Raw genomic sequence first — 19,774 nt, 5'->3', positions numbered from 1 at the left:
TTTTTGTTGTGGTCTAGTTACTAATTTTTTTGTTCACCAATTTATTTATGTATATAGTACAATCTTTAGAACTGATAACATTAAACATGAGTACACCCTCAAGTATATACCCAATAATTAAGAATAAAGCCCCTCTATGGGACAATCTGAATAATAACCTTATTGGCACAATATAATTGCCATGCACACTCTCTAAATGTTTTAAAAAAAAACTGTATTATTCAGGAATATTGAGAAATTTTTGGGTATTAATCTTAGAAGAACCTCCCAAGAAGGTGTTAAAAATGTGATAATTACTTACCAAAGTACCATACTCCAAGAAATTAAATTATTTAAAAAGTTTGTTTATTTGTTTTTTAACATTTTGCTTTATTTGTTCAGTCACAAAACATCTCTATTTTTAATGTATTTTTCAGTACCCGTCAAGTTGATCGAAGTCGCTTAAGGTAAACAAGTGCTTGATGTGTTGTTTTTGTTTTTTCATTTGGTATTTTAGTTATATTCCAAAAGAACATTTTTTTTAAGTTGTGTTTAAATATAGCTCTGATTGTGCCTTCTGACTGTTGCATGGCATCTTGTCCCAAAAAATTGTAACTTACTAAGACCCTACTTATCTCACACCAAAATTTTAGGGAAACCAAATTAAAAATATCCCATTCCATGCACTCCACTGGCAAACTCCAAATCGAAGGCAGCACATATGATTTCACTTCAGATGATTTACAAGATTTAGGTGAAATTGGTAAGAGATTTACCCCTGCCTTAATGCAGTGAATTCAACTGGAAAATTTAAGGTCGTGGTGGTTTCGGCACTGTAAATAAAATGGTACATAGAAAATCCAGTAAAACTTTGGCAGTGAAAAGAATAAGATCCACAGTGGACGAAAAGGAACAGAAACAACTTCTGATGGACCTGGATGTTGTTATGAAGAGTAATGAGTGCAATTATATTGTGCAGTTTTATGGTGCCCTCTTTAAAGAAGTAATTGAACCTTAAAATGTTAAGTTAACTTTTTATAATTTGACCATTTTAGGGCGATTGCTGGATTTGCATGGAACTTATGGATACATCTCTGGACAAGTTTTATAAGTTTATCCATGAAAAGTTGGATCAAAGGATACCTGAGCCCATTTTAGGGAAAATTGCTTTGGCAACAGTAAAAGCTTTAAATTATCTTAAGGAGAAGCTGAAAATTATTCACAGGGATGTTAAACCCAGCAATATATTATTGGATAAAGGAGGTAATTTAATATTATATTAATACCAAAATATGTTCCATGAATATTCATTTAAAGTTTACTCATAAAACTTAACATTTAAGAGATGATTTTTATAAGCAATATGAATATTCCCCTGGAACATTTTAATGCATTCATAGAATGTTCACTAAAAAAATATCCTAGGCTTAGTAATATAAATCTTTAACTCACAACCACATTTTTACCCTAACCTTCTTCTTACTTAATTTTTTATCCTTTCCAGGCAATTATGTTCCTTTTTACCCTCCTTAATTTTCTGGAATAAAATTTTAAAGGTTTTTAATTTTTCATGATTTCCAGAAAATAATGATATTATGTTTTAAAGTGTTTCCAGGTACCTTTATTTAATTTCAATTTCTGCCAGGCACTTAAAGAAATTTTTCATGCTTTGCAGATATTAAAGGTATTTCATTTTATACTCTTACAAACACCTTAAAAGTAGTTACATGTTTGAGTCTAAATCTAACTTAATTCAATCTATTCTCTAAATATATAATACCTATTTACATTAAATTAATATCACAAAGTTTACTTACTATCAAGTTTCCAATACTTGATCTAATATTTTAATTAATTGATTATGTTCTGTTAAACTTAACTCTAAGGGAGTATTGGCAGCTTGGCATCTAAAAAACTATCCTTTCTTCTCAATGTCATATTGGGTACATTTATTGGTATCAAAATATTATTCTTTAATAAAAGTTGTGAAGACTAATATTCTGATGCAATATATCAAAAATAAAGAGTATCCTACAGTTTGATCGATGTTGGTCAAGAGTTAACACATCTAAGTCTTTCAGTTGATCCTTATATGAAATTAGAATTGGAAAAGCAGGCAAAAGCAATGCGCCCCATGATTTTTGTAACCTAACAAGCCTCTTGAATTTTTTCAAGAGCACTCGCATATGTAACCTCTGTTTTGGACCCCACAGTACCGCCCATGTCTCAATTTAGATTTAACAAATGCATAAAACAATGATAAACATGCTTTATACTTGGAAAACTCTTTGGAAAATCTCAAGATAACATTTAGATTTCAATAGCATTGTTCACATAGTCAAAGTGAAAATATACTTTATTTGCTAAGTTTACAAACTTGTGCTAAAAGCTTCCTAATGCTAGAATTTATAATACTAGTATTTATTTGGTTATACAGGATACAGGACAAAAACAGAATACAGAATCGATTTTGATTGTACATAGGAGCTTATTTTATATAATCAAAGAAAAAACCAAAAAAGAAGAAAAGAAAAGGCAAGAACCAACATAAAACAAGAATAATAAAAAAAAATCTGATCAACAGATATATAATTAATTTTAAATATTAAAATGAGTCGTTAAAATTGTCTTTAATGCTGTAGGAAGCTTTTGGTAAGATTAATTTCTTTAGTTCTCTCCTAAACTTTTTAAGGTCTGTAACAGTCCTAATCGCAAAAAGGAACATGATTAAATATTTTACGACTAATAAATATACAGTAATGGCCAAAAGTAGATAGACAAATGGTTTTTTAAAAAAATCAAAGGAAATAAAAATTCTATAATAAAGATATTTAAGTATATTATGGGCAACATAAACATGTATAAAAATAATAAAATATTCTTTAGAAACAATCACCTAATTTGGTAAATAATAAGAAATAACAATATTGGTAAATAATAAGTAGATACACAAATTTAAAAAATAACCAGTACTCTTTTTTTTTTCGAAGTAATTTTTTTTAATTACAAACTAAACCATCTACAATATTAGTATTTTGTAAAATACCCATTATTGTCTATTACAACGTGGCATTGATTCAATGAGATTGTCTATGAGTTTAAAACCAATATTTTTCCATTTCTGTTGCAACCGTTCGAATAATTCACCTTTATTTGAATAGTTTGTATCCCTAATATCACGATCTACAATTTCCCATAAATTTTCGTAGGGATTAAGAACGGGTGACTGGGATGGCCATTTTAAAACTGGTATTTTTTCTTCTTCGAACAAATTGCTTCATAATTTTGGAGGAATGCTTTGGGTCATTGTCTTGCTGGAATTGGAATCTCAATGGTAAATTGTCTTCGACATAGGGCAACATAACATCTCTGAGAATATCCCTGTACATAAACCTGTCCATTATGCCCTCTATGCGATGTAACGGGCCCATTCCATAACCTGAGAAGCAACCCCAAACCATCACTGATCCACCTCCATGCTAAACTGTGGGTTTTGTGTACTTGGGATTCAAACGCTGGCTAGAAGGAATTAAACAAATTAAACTTCGATTCGTCGCTCCAGCAAACACGTTTCCATTCATGCTTTGTCCAGTGTATATGCTGACGGGCAATTTCCAATCGGGCTAAGCGATTCTTTTTTGAAAGCAATGGTTTTTTTGCTGGCCTACGTGCAAATAGATTCTCTTCTACCAACCTTCGTCTTACAGTCCTTGAGGACACATTACAAATCCCTAGAGCCTGTAATTCTATCTGAATTTGACGAGAAGTCATAAAGGGTTATTCTGGCTAATTTGTTTTAATTTGGGTACAGCTCTAATGTCCATTTTTTTTGGTCGACCAGATTTATTTTTTGGCTCTAATGATCCTGTCCTTTCATATCTTTTGATAATTGCCCAAACAGCTTTTCTTGTAACATCAAATCTACGAGCAATATCAATTTGACGATCACCCGCGCGATATGCATTAATAATGCGTTGTCTTAAATCAAGAATCTAATTCCGCGTGGCATGTTGCACCTTGAGTTAAAGAGAAGCAATACTATACTAATTTTATGTTATAAATATCTAGACAAAAAAACAATTCCAAAATTGTTTTTGTCTATCTACTTTTGACCAGCTATATTTATATTATTGCTTTATCTGATAGCAAGCAAAATATTTAACTAGAATTTATTGGTATCTTTTTATAGACCGCCTTACAAATAACAATAATTTAAAATCTAGGGGACCTGTGGGTAAATCTTTAAACAATTATATGAAAATAATACTTTGTCTATCTACTTTTGGCCACTACTGTAAATATAAGAGAGTTTTTCGTAATGTAATCATAGATTTTTAATATGCTACTAAAATTTTAAATTGCTTGTAAATGTAATGCCTAAGTAAGATATCTCCTCAACTGTGTTTATTTCTGTGCCATTTATGTTATATTGATATAATATCCTGATTTAAACTGGCTCATGTGTTGACACTTATTTATACTGATTTGTAAATTTTTTATTCTCCAAAAGTCTTAAATGAATTTAAATCGTTTTGTAAGACTTCACAATCATGCTTATTTTTGACTGGCGCATATGTTTTTAGATCATCTGCATATACTATTAATTGATTTTTTTTCATAAATCGAGGATATATCATTGATAAGTATGGTGAAAAATAATGGGCCCAGTATAGACGCTTGAGGTATGCCAGAAGTAGGAATAAAACTTGTTGAAAGGCAATAATTACATTTTACAAATAAACATCGATCATATGACTCTAAGAATAGATTGGAAACATTTGGAAACATGGAAATACGTTTTGTATCAAAATTATATGGTTATCCTTATGAAATGCCTTAATCAAGTTATTCGTCAATTATTAAACATTTTAATACATTTTTTTACGTATTGTATTGTAAAGTACATACAATACGTAAAAAAACGTATCTTCCTTAATGTATTTAAAATAATGACAGAGTGATGATTATTTATTTGTCTTGGATTACTTTTCTTATGTGTAGGAATAGGAATAATACGACCCACAAGTGTTAAAAACAACTAGGAGTGGTTTGACTAAGAAATTGACCTAGGCCTTAAATAAGTAGGTCGGCAAACCATCAACGCCTGGTGGCACTTTAGATTTTAAGGATTTAATAGCATCCCGAATTTCTGTTTCTGTAATTTAGTGAAAACATATCCAGGTTATACTTAAACCTATCACTAAAAATTAAGATGTCAAAAGCGGTTTTCTCAGTTTATACAGTATTGTGCATAAATATAGCAACAAGTGATGTTTTCAAAAATATTATTTGCTCCTTTATTTATTCCATATTATTTCTTTACTTTTAAGTACACGCCTCTGTATTATTTATAAATATATCGAGATATCATAAGAATGCCAATGCAGAGTAAGGAACTTCATGTTTGTTTATTTAGACAATGTGCATAAATATAGCAACATTCTTGTTTCGCATTTTTTCAGTTAAATATCGGTTTACCTGCTTTAAAGTTGTTATTTTTGAATCTCTTAAAATGGGTCGCTCAAAAACCGTCTCTGGTGATGTAAGAAAAATTATTGTGGAGCATTACGAAAATGGTGTTAGGCAGAGTGACATTGCAAGAAGCTTACGGCTTCACAGGTCAATCGTATCCAGAGTTTGCAAAAAATTTCGCCTTACTGGAACAGCTGCACCGGCGCCCATTCCTGGTAGACCCAGAAAAACAAATTTGAGGATGGATAGGCAGCTGCTACGAATTTCCAAAGAAAATCCTTTTTTGTCTTCTTCCCAAATTTTGGCAAAATTAAAAGAGGGTGAAGGAGTAAACCTCAGTTCCAGTACCGTAAGGAGAAGATTACTTAATGCCAACTTACCTGCTCGCCGCCCCGCCAAAAAACCGTTACTCTCAAAGAAGAACTCAAGGCTCGTTTTCACTTCGCCCAATCTCATGTCCACTGGTCTGTAGCTGATTGGAAGAAAGTCGTATTTAGTGATGAATCTAAATATAATTTATTCAGGACTAATGGGGTGATGTACGTCAGACGCCCCAGTGAACAAAGATTAAACAAAAAGTACATTTGCCCCACAGTTAAACATGGAGGGGGAAATATTCTTGTATGGGGATGTTTCTCGGCTCGTGGCATGGGACGCATAGTGAGAATAGTGGGCAAAATGGATCGTTTCATATACAAAGATTCTGCAAACACATTTAGTGCCATATATGGATGAAGTCATGCCAGTAACAGCCATATTTCAGCATGACAACGATCCAAAACATGCTTCTCAATTTGTTAAGAGGTGGCTATCCCATGAAAAAATAAATGTAATGGTCTGGCCATCTCAATCGCCAGACCTAAACCCTATAGAGAATTTATGGCATTACATTGACACCAAAATCAGGCACCTAACATGCTCTAATACAAATATTCTCTTTGAAATAGTGGAAAAGGCTTGGAAAGAAGTGAACAATGACTATATTATAAAATTAATTGAGTCTATGCCAAGACGATGTGCAGATGTTATAAAGGAGAAGGGGTACTACACGAAATATTGAATTGATTTTAATTTAGTTGGGTTGTATTTTTTTTAGAATCAAAACTATTTTTTGTTGCTATATTTTTGAATAATAAATTTGCATAAAACAATTTGGTGTTTTATTCATTATGATACAAAAAATATGATAATATGAAAATATAAACAGGCTGTAACTATTCTTGTAAATAATATATAAACCTTACTTATAAAATAGATACTAAAAGATATACAGGGTGGTCCAGTTTCGATGGCGGAAAATTAAATGGCCGACGGAGAACGAAAAAATAAGTTTGCTATTATAAATAATATTCGAAAAATGATTCGTTAAAAAATTACAGGGTGTCAAAATTCTAATTAAAAAAAGCAATTTTTTTTATTTTTCTTAAACCACTTTGATGAAAAATGGCACGTTTAAACAATTAATCAAGACGCGTCTTTTTGTGCAAAAATTATTAATTTTATTCACCAGTGGCGTGTGTGAGGGCCGACCTTCATACAATTTAAAATAAAAAACATTTCTTTACTTTTTGTCGTACGACACACTGTTTGCGAGTAAAAAAATAAATTTTTATAAATGCTGATTTTTTTTTTATTAAACAAAAAATATGAAAATACTAAATTTAATTAAAGGCTAAATTATTCTGTTGGGTTCTAAAAAAGACACAAGAATCTGGATTCCGAAATTCAAATAAATAATGAATATAATAATGCCGGCAAGAAGGCAATGCATGCATAAAACAAAAGACGGTTTGTTGGTATTTTATTATGACAGTTAATTATTTAAGTAAGTCAAATTATTGCGTTGGTTAACCTATTAATTTTGCTATTGTTAACAGTGTTGTTAAAAGTATTGTGAAAAATGCGTTTTTCAAGTAATGAATACGCTGATATTCATTTTTGTTATGGATTTTGTGATGGAAATGCGGAAGCGGCAGTTCGTGAATATCGAAGACGGTATCCAAGGCTGAGCTCTCGCAAGGCACTCAACAACTACAAATTCCTAAATCTCAAATATTGCGAACCTTACACGCTGGCCACAGGCATGCATATCACCTACAGCCTGTTCAGGGTTTACACCCTGGTGATGCTCAAAAGAGAGTAAGATTTTGTCAGTGGCTTTTAAACTCAACGGAGGAAAATCCCGACTTTTTACACAAGATACTTTGGACGGATGAGTCTTGTTTTACAAGGCGCGGAGTACTAAATTTTCATAACATTCATGTTTGGGCACAACAGAAACCTCATGCAATTCGGCCAAGATCGTTTTAAAATGAATTTTCCGTGTTTAGTTGTGCGTTATTCGTGATAATGTTTGTGGTCCGCATTTCCTACCTCCAAGGCTAAAGTCACAACTATTTCTGGAGTTTTTAAATAATAGTCTGCCGGACTACATTGAGGATTTACCCATTAATTTGAGACATGAAAGTTGGATACAACTGGATGGAGCCCCCCCCCCACATTTTGGAATAGGTGTAAGAAACTGGCTTAATAATAATTACCCACCCTCGAAGGTGGATTGGCCGGCTAGGGAGGAATGATATTAATGATCAAAATGGTATTGGACCAATACCCTGGCCACTCAGGTCACCGGATCTTAATCTACTAGATTTTTACGTTTGGGGAAACATTAAGGATAAAGTTTACGCTAATCCCGTATTTAACAGAGATGAATTAATCTTAAGAATTCAGGAAGCATGTAATGACATGCAAAATCAAAATTTTGTGGAACTGGCTGCAATAAACTCCTTAATAACTCGGTGTAGAAAATGTATTGAGGTCCGTGGGCTGCATTTTGAACAACTTCTTTAATTATTGATTGTTTTTATTTTGTTATTGTTTTTAAACGAATTAAATGTGTTATCTTCTTATGTGTTTTTATAAACCAGCATTTTTACTCGCAAATGGTGTGTCGTACGACAAAAAGTAAAGAGATGTTTTTTATTTTAAATTAAGCAAGGATTTCATAAAAAAAAAAGAAATTAAAAAAAAAACAGTAGCACATCATTTTTTTAATTAAAATTGTATGAAGATCAGCCCGTATACACGCCACTGGTAAATAAAATTAATAATTTTTGCACAAAAAGATGCATCTTGATTAACTGTCTAAACGTGCCAAATTTCATTAAAATATCTAAAGTGGTTTAAGAAAAATAAAAAAAAATTGATTTTTTTAATTAGAATTTTCACACCCTGTAATTTTTTAACGAAACATTTTTCAAATATTATTTATAATAGCAAACTTATTATTTTTTCGTTCTCCGTCGGCCATTTAATTTTCCGCCATCGAAACCGGACCACCCTGTATAACAGGAAAGTTCAATGTTGCTATCTTTTTACACAATACTCTATGTCGTAGCCAGATTATAAAGTCCGTCGATTTATAAAACGCCTGGTCTTTTTATGAACGGTGGCCAAATTGTCAAATTTTAATTCAACGATTCATTATTTTTGCTATCTGCCTAGTCGTTTTATAAAACAACTAGGCGTTTTATATAACCGTCGTGACTACTCAGTCAGATTGTCAAACGAAAAAGTTTTTACCATTTAAAATTTTTGCGGGTGAAGTATTTTAGTCTGTTTGTAAAATACTTATTGTATTTCCACAACATAGCTCCTAGTAAATGTTATATCATCATATGGGAAATTTTGTTTTGGAGGTAACTACGAAAACGAGAAAAGTATACAGGGAGCCTCAAATAAAGAAATTTCACTTCAACTGTTAAACGGCTGGTTTGCCCAGTTCTGCTAACAATTGATAGTATTTCCATTGTTATTCTCGCACCTGGGATCCACTAGGCATTTTCAACATTATTCACCAGATAAAGACTGGACTAAATTTTTATGGACTATCTAAGGCATGTATTGTTGTTATTTTTATTTCTGTTGACTTTTCAGTGTTTATGTTTATATTTTTGTTTAGTTAGAGTATCACATTAGAATTAGGACTTAGGGAAATTCCAGCAGATTTACTTACGTGAATAGAAACGGTTTCAGCAGCATATAATTTAAATTCTTACGAGTATTAGTTTTATAAGATGAATCGTAGCTTTAAGTGCTGTAAAAATAAAGATTTTTTAAATTACTGCAACTCAATCTGTCAACTTAGTTGCCTCGAACGACAATCTGAGGTTATAAGGTTGGGGAGACTATAAAATTTTGTGTATGGAAAGATGTCAGACAACTTTTAATGAAGAAAAAATCAAGCTAGGGCCTATGAACAGAAAATTGAGAGTATGATGGAGGAAGTTAGGGAAAAGGATAGACGCTTAGAGAGAATTCGTAGAAATAGTCTGGTTTTTGAGGATGAAGTGATTTAAGCGGGAAAAAAGTTTTCATCGACACTTCATATTCTCAATAAAAAAAATGACGAACTTAGTTACGAGATTGACAATTTTAAAACTAGGATACATAATCTGAATTTGTTGGTAAAGTCTCTGGAACAGGAAAAAATGGATCTTTCGCTCAAAATGGAGAAATTAACGGATTTAAATAAGGACCTAATTACCAACATTCACGCTATAGAAAAGTGTCAATTAATGTTTGGCAGTCATCTGAAGTAAAACTGTTCTAAATTTTAGTCCGCGATAGATCTGGACTACTCGACGTCCATTTTAAAGTTGGAATATTGTTTTCTAATATCCAATCTTTTACTTTTCTAACCGTATGGCAAGGCGCACCATCTTGTTAGAAGATTCGATATTGTTTAAACGCATTTGTTCAATTCGGGGTATTAAGACAGTCATTCTGAAACACCTCTTCTTTAATTATTATGACGCGACTCATCTACGTATACTTCAAATCTGGCTTCATCACTCCAAATACTAGAGTTCCATTGCTTCGAAGACGATAGTTTGTGTTCTTTGGCCCACATTAGTCTGTTTTTAATCTGAATCTTTGTCAGTAAGGGATTGCCTAAAAATTCTGAATTAAAAACGAATAATAAAATTTAAGCCTACATTGTAAGTTTTAAATCCCAGTTTTTGTACAGCCCTGTGACAAGTTGCTCTTGAACACTCTTTTGTGGCTGCTCGATTCCGAAATATTTTCAATTCATTATAATTAGTACGCCGATTTCCCTTAATAATCCGTTTTAAGGCTCTTATATAATTATTTATTGTTATATTATAACTTATATAAGGAATAACGCGGTCGACTTCTAATTCTGGGTTTTTGAGCAGTAGATCCCGTTGTTTTGTACAATTTAATATTTCGAACTGTATACGTCGATCTGTTAATACTGTCAGTGATTTGGAAAGCATTTTGACCTTTTAAATGCAAGTGAATGATCATTTGTCTTATATCATCGGAAACAGTTTTACCACGAGCCATTTTTAATTATTAGTAACAACACCAATGCATTGAAAGTTGATTTAAACGTCAAAATCGGCTTCTTAGCAACGTAAAATGTTATAATTTGTTTCAGCGCATAAACGAACCATTCAACTTAAGATGTCTCCATCTCGTATTTTGCAGTACACAAATCATTTTGCAAAGAAGACAGTTTCGAAATAAAAATGCTTTAAAAATAGCTGCGTGGGTTTTTTTTCTCTTGTCATGGATATTTAAATAAACCAAAAATATTATATTTAAAATAAAATTTCAATTCGTTCTTAAATAAATTCAGAAATATCATATTTTGGCGCGTGGGGCCAACTTCACTGAGATAGAGTTCGTATGCTTCCGCACCTGCAAATCCTTGAATTTTTTTTTTGTCATGAGGACCATTTGTCCAGCTACACGTTTTTGGCCAATTGTATATTGTGATCTTTGTGTTTCTATCCTTTTACTTTCATCACAGGATAACCACAGTTTTCGTTTTGCCCTACTTTCTTTATTGAAAACATTTCCTGTTAAAGAGTTGATAATCGTTGATCCCGAAGTTCCAAAAATCAAAAAAAAACCTTTCAACCTGATTTATTTCGTGTGTTGTATGCGAAATAATATTAACATCTAGAGACTTGTCATTCTCTTTGACATTATCCTGATCCATTACTATTTTTTCGAAAATACTTTGATGTCCATTACTATTACCTTTTTCTCTTTCCTCATAATATCGCTTTCCTCGAAGTTGTCTCATTCAGATTATCTAACTTAATTTTGCGTTTGATATTTTGGCTGAGTAGTCAGAGCGTCGTTCTATCGTTTTATGCAATAACTAGTCAGATAGCAAATGGATAATTAATATTTGGCAATCTGGCTGCCGTTCATAAAATGACTAGGCGTTTTATAAAACGACGGGTTTTATAATCTGGCTACGACATATACACTTTGAAAAAATTCGACAAAGGCATTAGTAATTTTATCATCCTGTTCATATATTATTTTATTATATTCAGGACTGTATGAAATATTATTATTTATCTTTTTTTTATTTATATAGCTCCAAAAATGGTTTGGATTTTAGCCAATATTTGTATCTTTTTTTTGTAAGTGTTCATTATTTCATGTTCTACTTTTTTTCTGACCCCCTTTATGTTTTTATTTAAAAAAAAATATTTAAGATTAATACCTGACAGTTTAATACTTAAGGAATACTTATTATAGCCATTGGTAAACTTGCTGCAAGTTGCAATTAAGATTTGTAAGTATCCTAAAAAAAGCAAAATTAATTATAAAATACGCGAAATAACTTAGTAATTACTATATATTATAGTTTCCTATCCTTATTTTTCCTTTATTTGTTTATGATTAAAATAATAATATTTAAAATATTCACATCAAACGAATACATTTGATGAATACAAAAACACCCTGTATATACAGGTCACTGCAATGTGTTTACTGTAAACTCTAATGCCAACTTGTAGAAAAATATTGTCTATTTTGTAGAAAAATATTGTCTATTTTTCATTAGATCATCAGACCTATGTTTAGTTGTTTTTACCTGGCCTTTTTAAAAATGAATATAAAAATTGGGAATTACCTCCGCTGTGTTTTACAGTTGATGTTTGATACCGTTATTCATTACTGGCTATCTTGTTTTTCTTACTAATAAGAGGTTTTTTAATACCGACACGTCTAAAAAGTCCAGCTTCGTTTAGCCTTCGTGACACAGTGCTCCGATGTATTTCAGCCAAATTTTCTTCGCGCAACTCACGTGCAGTAACTACAGCATTCTTTTTTACGGTTATAACAGCCTTTTTTTTATCAGTTTATCGACGCGTAGAGTTGTTTTTCTAGGTCTCCCAGGAACGCGTTTAGCTTCTAAAGTACCTGTAGCTTTATATTTATTAATTATATCATTCGCAGTTGATTTTCCAATGTCCAAATTGGAAAATCCTTTATTTGAATTTCCTTCATTGAATAACTTTAGAATTACTTTACGAATATCTAACGACGTGTATTTCGACATCTTGCGGAATTGATACCAATAGTATATCATTAGAAGGAACGAAACTCTCCGTTTACATATTTTACTGACCGATAACGTAACATACGCCATGCGAATTAAGCTATACTTTAGGTATCAAATCAAATCAAATCAAATCAAATATGCTTTATTGTCAAAAAACTTTAAAAAATTTGTAGACAAAGCTATACATAAAAAGTAAAACACACAAATATAGAAACCAAAATACAAGCACTAAATAAATATATACAATTACATTAACATAACATAACATAACAATTACAAAAATATATACATTTATGTCTTTTGTACCCAAAACTGGGTACAAAAGACAATAGAAAATAGGACAAAAGAAAATAGGAAAGTAAATAAAAATAGTAACAAGAAAGTAAAATAAAAAAAGTAAAAAAAAAGTAACAAAAACAGTCAAAAACATGAATACAATGTTTAAAAAGTCATAAAAAATTTTATAGAAATTTAGCAATACAAAATATTGCTATTCTACATCGTAAAAAAAAATATGTAATATAAAATTATGGTAATGGAATCTGGTCGGATGTTTATGAGAAGCCAGAAAATTTGTTTTTGTTATAAAATAATTATAAATATAATTTATTATAATTTTTCAATTATACGATTTTCAAGATAATAAAAGTATTTTACGATGATAAGAGCGAATTTTTATTTATCACTTTTTTTGTAGGGCATAATCTTTGATCTTTTTGTATGCAACTGTATGTTCATTAATTCTTTTTGGTAATGGTCTACAGGTTTCACCTTTGTAAAATTTACAAGTACAAGGAATTTTATATATTAAATTTTTATTCAATTCATTTTTTTTTAAATTTTGTATTTAAGAATTGTTGGACTCACAATTGTTGAAATTCACATTTCTTTTAAATACGTAAATAAGTCTATTTTCGTCGTCATTTCAATAATTAAGCGTATGAGTATTTTCTAAGTTTATATTTATTTAAATAGTGTCGTAATGCCAAAAAAAAATCGTTAACCAAGTAATTAATATACTTAGAAGTTTATTAATAATTAAAAATAATCCCTGGCATTTTTCAGGCAATATTAAGCTTTGCGACTTCGGCATTTCTGGTCAGTTAGTAGATTCAATAGCTAAGACCAAGGATGCAGGTTGCAGACCTTATATGGCAGTAAGTTTCTAGCTAACAAACTATATAGTGAATACATAAAAAAATTTCAGCCAGAACGCATTGATCCTCAGACAGCCAAAGGTTATGACGTCCGTAGCGACGTTTGGTCACTAGGAATCACTTTAATGGAAGTAGCTACCGGCCATTTTCCATATACCAGATGGTCAAGTGTGTTCGATCAACTTCACGAAGTCGTGAATGGAGATCCTCCGCGATTATCTGCGAATGCCAACATGTTCACTAGCGAATTCGTGGATTTCGTCCATACTTGCCTGATCAAACAGGAGAACCTTAGACCGAAATACAACAAATTGTTACAAGATCCGTTTATTTTAAGGGCGATGAAGGAGAAAGTGGACGTGGCCGCTTACGTTACTAAAATCATGGACGAAATGGCTAATAACGGCATTAGTGCATTTACGACAAATTTACAATGAATTTCCGATTCGTTGTAAATTTGTTTTGTTTTTTTTTCTTTTAAAGCAGCGTAAATTGTGAGGTTGTGGCTGGAAAAGTTGGTAAGTAATCCACCATATTTTCTCTCTATTTGTAAAATTCCTAATTATTTATTAATATTCTCTTTTTTCTATCCATTTAAACTTTAATTAAAGATGTTTTATAGGGTTTCAGCATTAATGAAATAAAAGTCTGGATATTGCTTAAAATGAAAATGTTTTGATTATAAATTTGCATCTTTAGCGTTCTGAAAAATGCTTGTCAAATTGTCTTTTGCTCCAATTTACTCCGTTTTTTTTTGCTCCAATTTACCGAATATCATTATTTAATGATTTTCGGTAATATTTAAAGATAGTTCTAAATTTACTTTAAGGCATGCCAAGTTATTTCGTGTTTTTGAAAGATCTGGAAATAATGATTAATAGTTTATACAGTTTGCATTTCACGTTCTGCAGGAGAAAATTTGTGCATTTAAACAAAAGTTGAAAGAGGCAAAAAAAGGGAATACTTTTTTTGTCCATTGGCATAAAATTCCTTTGGCATCTTTTGGCATAAAATTCCTTTCAGGCAAAATGTTAAATCAATTCATATTGCCACTGAAGTTTGCTGGCACTTAGTTGAAGTTCTCAACGATTCTTGTTGAATTAATTTCAACATCCTGGAAGTATAAAAAATGATTCTCCAATAGTGCTTTAGGAATTTACTATAAAAGTATTTTTTATTCAGTAGGTCATTAGACTTAACAGTTTTTCCATCCCAGTGGAAACACAGTTTTATTACGCCTATTTTTAAATGTGGTGCTGTTAATGAAATGATCAATTAACTTCTGGACAGTCCTATTTGTGACCAAATTAATTTTTATTGCAAAGAACTGTTAAGTGAACAGCGGCTTCAGACGTGGCAAGTCCTCTATACAAACTTGTTGTTCTATCAGGGTGCTCTGTTGAATGCTTTGGAGAGGGGTGAACAAGTGGATGTAATATATACAGACTTTTCCAAGGCATTTGACAGTGTCAATCATAGCTTATTACGAGAAAACTTGGGGCTTTTTTGGCTTTTCAGATTGTTTGGTGGCCTGGTTTATGAGTTTCAACTAGGTCACACCTTATCAGTGTGACTTCTGTCATTGTTCTCCCCTGTTGTTCAATATTTTCATTAATGATATTTTGGTTTGCTTTGAAAATAGTAATTTTTTGTTATTTGCCGACGATTTATAGGTGATCAGTTCAGAACAAGACATGGTTCTCTTGCAAGATGATCTGAATAGATTGTGTGAATGGTGTGTTGGTAATAGTTTGGCTTTGAATGTGGGTAAATGTAGTTACATTAGTTTCTACAAAAGAAACAAACAGGTAATTTCCTCTTATACTATTGATAATGTTAATTCTAGGTACACTGAAGTAGTAAAGGACCTTGGTATCTTTTTTGATGAACAATTGAATTTTAATACCCATGTAAATACTATTATAACTAAAGCATCTAAGGTCCTTGGTTCTGTCTTGCGAAATTGTAAAGACCTGTCGGTTAAAACTTGCAAAAGGTTGTACATATCACTTTTTGTCTCTTTGTTGGAGTATGGATCAATAATTTGGTCTCCTCTTTACATGAATAATTTGTTTGACACTGGAGAGAGTTCAAAATAATTTTTTACGATTCTGCCTTTATAAACTTCACATTCCAGTTCCTTATGACCATTGTTATGATGAAGCAATGAACTTGTTGAATATGCGAATACCTAAGAGACCTTGGCCTTGTGATTTGTCCCAAACTACTTAATAAAATTTCATTTATTATTCCACACCGTAATCTAAGGGTAAATCGATTGTTTTCTTTGCCTCATCATCGTACCAACTATGCCATGCACTCGCCTGTCGAAAGAACCTTAAAGCTAGTAAACTCTACTGGAATTGAAGTTTTGAGAATTTCCTTAAAGCATTTTAGGAGTCTTATTAAGAGTAGGATTTTGTTTTTTGAAATAACTTTGCTCCATGATTAATAATTTGAAGTACATTTGATGATTGATTTGTCATTGATAATAATATATTTTGTTTTTTCTTATCTAATTTTGCATTGTAAATTGTTCAGATTTTGAGAGATTATTATTACTACTTGTAAAACAGTTTAATTATCCTTGGTATTAAGATTAAGTCTGATAATTATTGTTAATTAGTAATTAGTGGTTAGGAAGTCTAGCTTTTATTTCTTTTTTAGAAATATTTATATTTTTTGTAATGAGGTTGATCCCGTGTATTGATTAAATAAATAAATAAATATTTGATCAGGGTGTAAATCTATAATGCCAAACGTCGGCATTTTTAAGCAATATATTTTATTGAATTGATCTTGGAACCAGAACTTGGAATCAGTTTTAATCTTCTCCCGAAGATGCTATCATCGTTAGCGAAACACGTGTCGAGAGTAAAAATAAAGAGTTCTGGTTAGTGGTAAAACTGTCTCGTAATTCGTAACTAATGTGATAAATCAAATGGTAGATTTTCTAAACGCAGGTTTATTTCTACTCGTGCCTTTCTTAGGCCCCGTGTCTTTATATAAAGATATTCAAAATCGAAATAAACAGATGATAAAGACCTATTAATGCGTTTTTATTTGTTAATTTACAAGGGCGGTACATTCTGAGATATTACTTGTGAGATATTTTGGGCAGCCTTAAAAATCTTTGTGTCACAAAGGGCTATTTGAAAATTATATCAATTGGGAGTTAATCCCTCCAAGATCACTACATTTCGGTGGCATCTAGAAAAGTACGGTAAAATCTGCCAAACACCATTTAAAAAGAGTTGCAGCAAATGCGCATTTAACTTTTAAATTGTTTTATATCTTTATTAAGATAATTTAATTCCCGACCATTAGTTTCTTTGTTCTCTGACGTAAATGATGTACAGGTCCTAACATCTGCCCATTTCCTTATTGGGGATTCTTTAAAGACTATTCCCGATTAAGATTATATTGAGATTTTTACGAATCGGTTAAGCGATTACCATAAAGTTCAGAAGATGTATCATGGCGACGTTGGAAAAATGGGTACTTGACCAACGTTTAACAAAGGCAGAATCGCAGAGCCGTTACAGGGATGGCACTTTAAGGATTGTCAATGTCAAGACAAAAGTTGGAATCGTTCAACGGCCAACGACAAAAATTTGTTTCCTACATTTATCCGATAAAGACAAACAATCATAGCAGGCCGTTGGCAAGTTGAGGCCCAACTTGCCAAGATTTTTTACCCAACATTCCACCAATATTAGTAAGACCACGTTCCTCAATTTCTGAGAACACCCCAAATACACAACTTCTTTATATGGGCATATTAGGCCGATCTATTAGCGAACAAAAATCAGAAAAGGAAATCGACGATATTCATTTTGGTGTCTTCTTGTGCTGCCTACCTTATGCAAAACACCAATTTATTATGTCATGACATTTAGCTTACCGATGTGTTTAATTTTGTATTTTAAGTGTAAAAATAAATCATGTCATAAACACATTGAAGCCACATTATTTGGTGACGGTAATATGACGGACCAAGTCCCACTCTTATCAGAGAATCCTTGAAAGGCCGCGATCAGTCGGCGAGGCTTATTGGAATGGAGGCTCTCCTGTAGCGTGCCAGACGTATCTATTCTTGGTCCAGTTTTCTTTATCCTGTATCCTTCCTGTAAATATTATACAGGGTGTTCCGTTGATCTAGTTACAAATTTCTAGGGTAGACAGAAAACATACAAAAAAGAAGTTCATATGAACATGGGTTCGGAAATGCTTCCTCAGGGAGCTAAAGCTCTTTGAAGATAACCTTTAAAAACTAGTTTTCGTTTTACAGCTTCGGAACTATTATTCAGTTTTAGGTATTCAGGTTGAGCTACCGCAACCAATTTTGGGACATAAATTTCTACATCTTGATTTTTTTTCTCCGCATGTATCGAAAATTTCTAAATTACGAAGTTAGTGATAAAAAGCGTTTACTATTATGTTTCCATTTATATCATTCAATTTAGCGAATAATGACGCATTAATAATATATTAAAAAAAAAATTGAACTTGTCAAGTTGTTGCAAATGTCCCCGTGGCGGGGACGAATGAAACAGATAAACATGGACACTTGGGAAAATTGAGATAGCACTAAGACAAAGGAAAATAGTGTTTATTTCACTGAAAAACAACCAATATAAAATATTTATTCTGAAAGGCAATTGTGGCATACGTATAGTTTTTCTTGGCGGGTACAGTCTTCATGGGACCAATGACGACATTCAATGCACTGCACCCATTTCTCTCCCGGGCAACTACTATGATATGCTTCCAAGCAAACCAGACAATAGCAATCCTCCTCTTCGTCGCTCTGTTGCTGATTGTTCTGGTATCGGTTGGGTTTCTTGAATTTTCTTATTATAGTTGTTTTTGATTCCTCGTTTAACTCAGTCAGTTTTTTCTTAACTCTTTAACTTGTTTTTTCTTTTTTGCGTCATATTCCTATTGGATAACATTTTTCTCTGGTGTATCCGTATATACTGCAGAGTTCTTCACTTTTCGTTTACCAGTTGTTTTTCTAGGGAGCGCTTTCGGCAACGGTCTAACGGTTTTTGGTGAAAATACAGGTTGCGAGGTGCTTGGTCTTACGTCATTGCACGAAAATATAGCTCTTGACCCTTTAGCGCTAGTTGCAGAATGCGATGTTGGCAAAATAGGAACCCTTGATGACAAGAGTATGCGTAGAACTAGGCGATGATCATCAATTTGAGTGCTTCGCCGTGTGTGGTTGACAAGATATCAGATTTTTTACTATGTAGAGGATCTTCACTAGGTTCTTCTTGGATAACTTCAGTGGCATTTGGTGTCGTGTTATTAGGAGCTGGTCTATCCGTGACATATGAAGGTGCGAAATCTAATTCCGTAAATATGTCTCTATCAAAGGGATATATGCTTGTGCAAGCAAATCCAGCTATAATATTTAATTGCGTGAGGGCCAACGGTAGAGATAATTTAGCTATGCTGGGTGTGTCGTAAATTGTCATCGTTTTTCCCTGATTATTTCTCATCCAAGAGTCGCAGTGCGGGGGAAATGACAAGAGAACAATGCCATTTGTTTTACAGAAATCCAAGCATCGTATATTTATGTGCGACTGGTGGTTATCAAGTAAAAGCAATACTTTGTTTTCGGTTGAAACGTTAGCATACTTTTAAAAATGATTGAGGTTTGCCAAGAACTCATCCTCTTCCATCAACCCGCTCGCGTTTCCCGCTTCAATACATCCCACTGAACCGTCACGAACGAAGTGATCTCTGTATCTTATTCAAGGAA

General features: G+C 32.3%; 1 protein-coding gene across 2 annotated transcripts in view; it reads left to right on the top strand.

Annotated features, from left to right (window-relative positions):
• Positions 1–19,774, top strand: part of LOC126737213 (dual specificity mitogen-activated protein kinase kinase 4) — a 29,143-nt gene that overhangs the window by 529 nt on the left and 8,840 nt on the right. Inside the window, exons 3-8 of one of the 2 annotated variants that reach the window (XM_050441995.1) lie at positions 417–446; positions 633–742; positions 795–982; positions 1,035–1,242; positions 13,913–14,004; positions 14,055–14,522. In XM_050441995.1, coding sequence (XP_050297952.1) covers positions 417–446; positions 633–742; positions 795–982; positions 1,035–1,242; positions 13,913–14,004; positions 14,055–14,441 — 1,015 coding nt within the window. In that variant the 3' untranslated portion in view covers positions 14,442–14,522. The remainder of the gene's footprint in view (positions 1–416; positions 447–632; positions 743–794; positions 983–1,034; positions 1,243–13,912; positions 14,005–14,054; positions 14,523–19,774) is intronic. The other variant, XM_050441996.1, reaches the window with a different exon arrangement.

This window comes from Anthonomus grandis, chromosome 6 (genome assembly GCF_022605725.1).
Source record: "Anthonomus grandis grandis chromosome 6, icAntGran1.3, whole genome shotgun sequence".
Classification (NCBI taxonomy): Eukaryota; Metazoa; Arthropoda; class Insecta; order Coleoptera; family Curculionidae; genus Anthonomus; species Anthonomus grandis.
The sequence above is the reverse complement of the archived record's forward strand: the minus strand, read 5'-3'. Positions and strand labels throughout refer to the sequence as shown.